At 44.0% G+C, this 4,266-nt stretch overlaps 1 protein-coding gene across 2 annotated transcripts in view; it reads right to left on the reverse strand.

The window, feature by feature from the left end:
* The window catches only part of ptpn23a (protein tyrosine phosphatase, non-receptor type 23, a), a 24,242-nt gene that overhangs the window by 11,809 nt on the left and 8,167 nt on the right, over window positions 1-4,266 (reverse strand). For both annotated transcript variants that reach the window (XM_032517560.1, XM_032517561.1), the window contains exons 6-16: window positions 3,964-4,095; window positions 3,806-3,886; window positions 3,572-3,703; window positions 3,401-3,448; window positions 2,704-2,760; window positions 2,522-2,580; window positions 2,329-2,408; window positions 1,856-1,970; window positions 1,689-1,754; window positions 1,161-1,306; window positions 613-930 (exon numbers count right to left, since the gene is read on the reverse strand). In XM_032517560.1, coding sequence (XP_032373451.1) covers window positions 613-930; window positions 1,161-1,306; window positions 1,689-1,754; window positions 1,856-1,970; window positions 2,329-2,408; window positions 2,522-2,580; window positions 2,704-2,760; window positions 3,401-3,448; window positions 3,572-3,703; window positions 3,806-3,886; window positions 3,964-4,095 — 1,234 coding nt within the window. The remainder of the gene's footprint in view (window positions 1-612; window positions 931-1,160; window positions 1,307-1,688; window positions 1,755-1,855; window positions 1,971-2,328; window positions 2,409-2,521; window positions 2,581-2,703; window positions 2,761-3,400; window positions 3,449-3,571; window positions 3,704-3,805; window positions 3,887-3,963; window positions 4,096-4,266) is intronic.

Genomic DNA, 4,266 nt, shown 5'->3' on the forward strand with positions numbered 1-4,266 from the left:
GAGGCCACATGGGCTCAGATAGGTATAAACGTGATTGGGACAGCACTTCACAAGATCCCAGGTTACCTTGGCGACGATTAATAAAGATGTTGCTGACACTTGCCGGTTTGCCAATTTTCATTTTAAGTTTGTTGCTTTACACGCGGCCTGCATCAATGCAGACTCACGGAAAGAGCTCGGTAAGCGTGTACTCAAACCCTCACACCCTTTGAAATTCGACATTGGGACAACCCTAAGCCCTTACGACTTTTGCGAGAACGTGCACCAAAGTCAGTGAGTCCGGACTTTGGGATTGGGCCACTTTGTTTCTCCCACTATGCCTCTTTATAGTCATATAGAGTCGGTATACGCTCCAACGCTAATCACCGTCACTCTCTCACTCGCTTTAACACACACTCCCCACGCACACACACGCCAGCCCTGCTATTCTCTTAAAAAAATCGACGCAGACACCAATGCACAAGTATAAACTTCAATCCACTTATGTAAGCTACGGCGAAAGCTCTGCGTGGAGCCTTTGCAGAAGCATAAATCCTGCTTTAGGCTACTACAAACACATTGTGCAAAATTACACACACATTCTCAAACCCTCGCAACCAAACACCCCCTCACCTTCGCTGAGCTGGGGTCGGGGAAGGGCCTCTTTCAGACTTTCCAGTGGCCCACCCAGCAGACGCAGGTTGCTGATGTGCAGGTTCATGGCCCGGTGGAGCTCCGTGTTGGTAAAACTGGCCTTCTCATGGGCTTCCATGTACTTCTCCAGGTCCCTGCGGATGTCAGCCAGAGCCTGGGCCTGCGCTGCTGGGTGCACCTCGCCTGCAGCAGGGCCGCCAGCTTCCCGGAGGGCTCGCATGCCGGCCTCGTCTGCCTCTAAGACATCTCTGATCTCCCTCAGCGAAGACTCCACATCGGTGAAGACACCGGAGAGCCCTACAGAGCCAAGGAATGTGACAGCCATCATTTGTTTATCATAAGGCCTGCTTGTATTTTTGTTTGAGCTAATTAGAGACAATTGTATAATAAATCAGGACTTTTTGTGGTCAACATGTGAATTTATTGGCATTGCTAAAAATTTGTAGTCATATGTGTATTAGCGGTGTGTGTGTGCGCATCTGTTGCCACTGATTGCATGGACTGTGTGTGTGTGTGTGTTGACTGACCCTGCATAGACTGGATGAGACTCTTGACGGTGTCGGGTCGGACACTGAGAGCAGCACACTTCTCCATCAGGACAGGAGGGATGTGGCTGTACATGTCCAGGTTGTCCACCGACTCCGGCTCCAGGCCCAGAGAGTCCATGAACTGCCTGCAGTAGGAGACCAGACCAGTCAGCTCATACTGACACAGTACGTAGTAAAAAAAAAACCTATTAAATCAATTCCTTTTAGTAAATCACTATTACTTTAAGCCATCAAGTTCAGAGTATGGAATGGCCATGAAAGGTACCAACATTATTAAAAATTATAGATTCTTGTAGGAATTGATCTTCGGATTTTGATTCGAGGAATTAACTGAGGGTGGTGGGATTTTTAGTTAATTTGAATAGAGAACACATACAAAAATGACAAATACAAGAATTTACCCAATCACTTTATGAAATGCACTTAAACTGGTAGCATCACATGTCTGTTATTTAAAGTCATTCTTTCTGACAATTCTCAGTCCATCCATGTCACTCACTCACTCACTCTAGAGTTTCATTCTTGCTCTCAATCTTGATCATGACGTCCCTCAGCAGCTTGGCCTTCTCCTCACTGGAAAAACAGAAACATAGCCACAGACATAAGTAAGCTTTTTTCTGACTGACTAAACACTCTTTTTCATCTTTAACTTAGCATCCACGGAAGGTGCCTACCTGTACAGCGAAGAAGCTTCATGGGCAGCCATGGGCACCAACTTGGCAAACAGGTCAGGTCCAGTAACGCTGGGGTCTGTGGGGTTGACCGGTAGCGCTTTCACCAGTGGGGCACCTAGAAGGGCACAGAGTAGCTGCTTTTACTGGCACAGTAACACGTAAACTTAATTTTATATACAATAGATCAACAGAAGACAAAAGAGAAAATCTCATCAATTGCAAAACAGCTACAGCAGAAGCTATAGAATCATTTTATAACCTATAAAGTAATGTAACAAGCAACCTGCTGAGTCCCATACACTGGCACACCCAGTTAAACACAGTCTAAGACACACAGCGGGCTGTTCATATTACTCTGCATACATACATTCAACAAAATACATCTATATGCAAATGCAGCTTTGCATGCACACAGTGATAAAGGCGCTGTGTGCATGTAAGAGAGTGAACACACTGAAGCTACTTCCTGTTACCTTTGACTGAGGCCAGAGTCTCCAGAGAAGGAACCGTCTCATGATAGATGAAGTCATTGTCCTTTTTAGCTGAATTAAACCTGTAGGTGAAAAGACAACATCTCAACATACATTTCTACAGGTTTTGATCAAAAGAAGGACAGCAGTGTAACTACATGAAAATACCAAAATTGTGACAAGACTTATTGCTCACTTTCCCCCGATAACGTCCATGGTGAATCTCAAGGCATCCTGCACACTGTCGGGTTGACCCTGGTTGTAACAAGACAAGGGAGAGTTGGTGTGTAAGTGTTTGCGTTGTTTTACAAAACTAAAAGACAAGTTTTGGTGACACAAAAAGGATCTGATCATGTGTTGCTGGGAGGACAATGCTACCTTGGCCAGCTTGATGGCTTCACTGAGTTTGTCCAGGGAGCTCTGCAGGTACGCCAACTGTTGGAAACACAACATTTAAGTAAGCAACAGAAATAAATGCAGGGGAGTGGAAAACAGGAGTAAGAAAGAGTAAGACATGGAGACATGTAGCCGAGGGAAAAGCAGCTTACTATGACTACAACAGTAAAAAAATAGCTTAGAGAAGTTTAAGCGATTATTGTGACCCAAAATAACATCTTTATAATAATAATAATAATAATAATAATAATAAGAGCTAGAATTTCTGAGTATTTCTGTGTTTCTTTATGATAAAAATGTGGTCTTCTTAAGCAAAATTCACAGCCAGGGAGCGAAAGCCGCCTGAGAAGAAAGAAAGGTTCATCCCATCGTAGTTACAAAGAAGAGGCTTGATTTTTATTTGATATTGGCTTGTTGAAGCGGTTAAGAATTTCATTATTTTCATATGGAAAGCTGCCGGAAAATATGCAAGCTTTCTTTTAGCTTTTCTCGCAAAATCTCTTTTTTTAAATTACTTGCCAAACCTTCACAAATATTGCAAATATTGGTTGAGTATGCATTCTTTTGTAAATGCCTGCAGTTTCTGTCTGGAACAATGCAGTGACCAACAGTATCAAAGGCACACCACCCTGACAATAAAGGGGGAAAAAAAAATCTTTAATGTGAAATTTGATCCTACCCGCTCGCCGTACTTCTGCTGCTCCTCCGCCTGTTTTCCCATATGAAGCTGTTTAGAAGGAAAAATACTATTGAAATACCAACACACAGACATGTTTATACATGCACTGAATTGCCACACACATACACACTCTCACACTCACTTGCACACTCTCACTCACAATAGACTTACATGTGCAATAGAAGCAAAGTAGTAGATCTTCATCTGAACCAGTTTCTTCCAGTCTTTCTGAATCTTTCCCAGCATAGACGCCGTCTCTGAGTTCTCCAGAGCCCTGCAGGCCTCTTTATAGTAATCCACCACCTGCAGCACCACATACAGTTATTAACCTCCAATATTGTAATAATTGATGGACATGACATTGTGTAATTAAATGTAATTAATAGTTAATGGTAAGAAGTCGACCTGAGCGCTGATGCGAGCAACCAGGAAACTCTTCCTGTTGTCCAACATGGACTTCTCCAGAAGACACTCCTGAGCCTGGCCCTGGGAGACAGACACGGGTTGATGACACACTTGTCTACGTGTGTGGTTTGGGTGTTATTTGCATGTGTGTAACCTACCAGCATGAGGTTGATGTTGAGGTTAAGAATCTGGTGGCTCATGTCCACGCTAAAGTTGTGGCTGAAATGGTCTCTCAGGTAGGAGAACGCCCCCGCCGAGCACTGGAAGTGCGTACACGACACCTTCATCCCCTGGATAGAGAGCAGAGAGTCGGTGGGACTGTGTGTGCATACAAGTTTGTGCATCAATTGTTAAAGGCTAAATGTGTGTCAAGGTGCAGAGACAGCCCAGTCTACAAATAGTATGCTACAGTGTGTGTGTGTGTGTGTGTGTGTGTGTGTGTGTGTGTGTGTGTGTGTGTG

Source organism: Etheostoma spectabile, chromosome 6 (genome assembly GCF_008692095.1).
Source record: "Etheostoma spectabile isolate EspeVRDwgs_2016 chromosome 6, UIUC_Espe_1.0, whole genome shotgun sequence".
In the NCBI taxonomy this organism is placed as follows: Eukaryota; Metazoa; Chordata; class Actinopteri; order Perciformes; family Percidae; genus Etheostoma; species Etheostoma spectabile.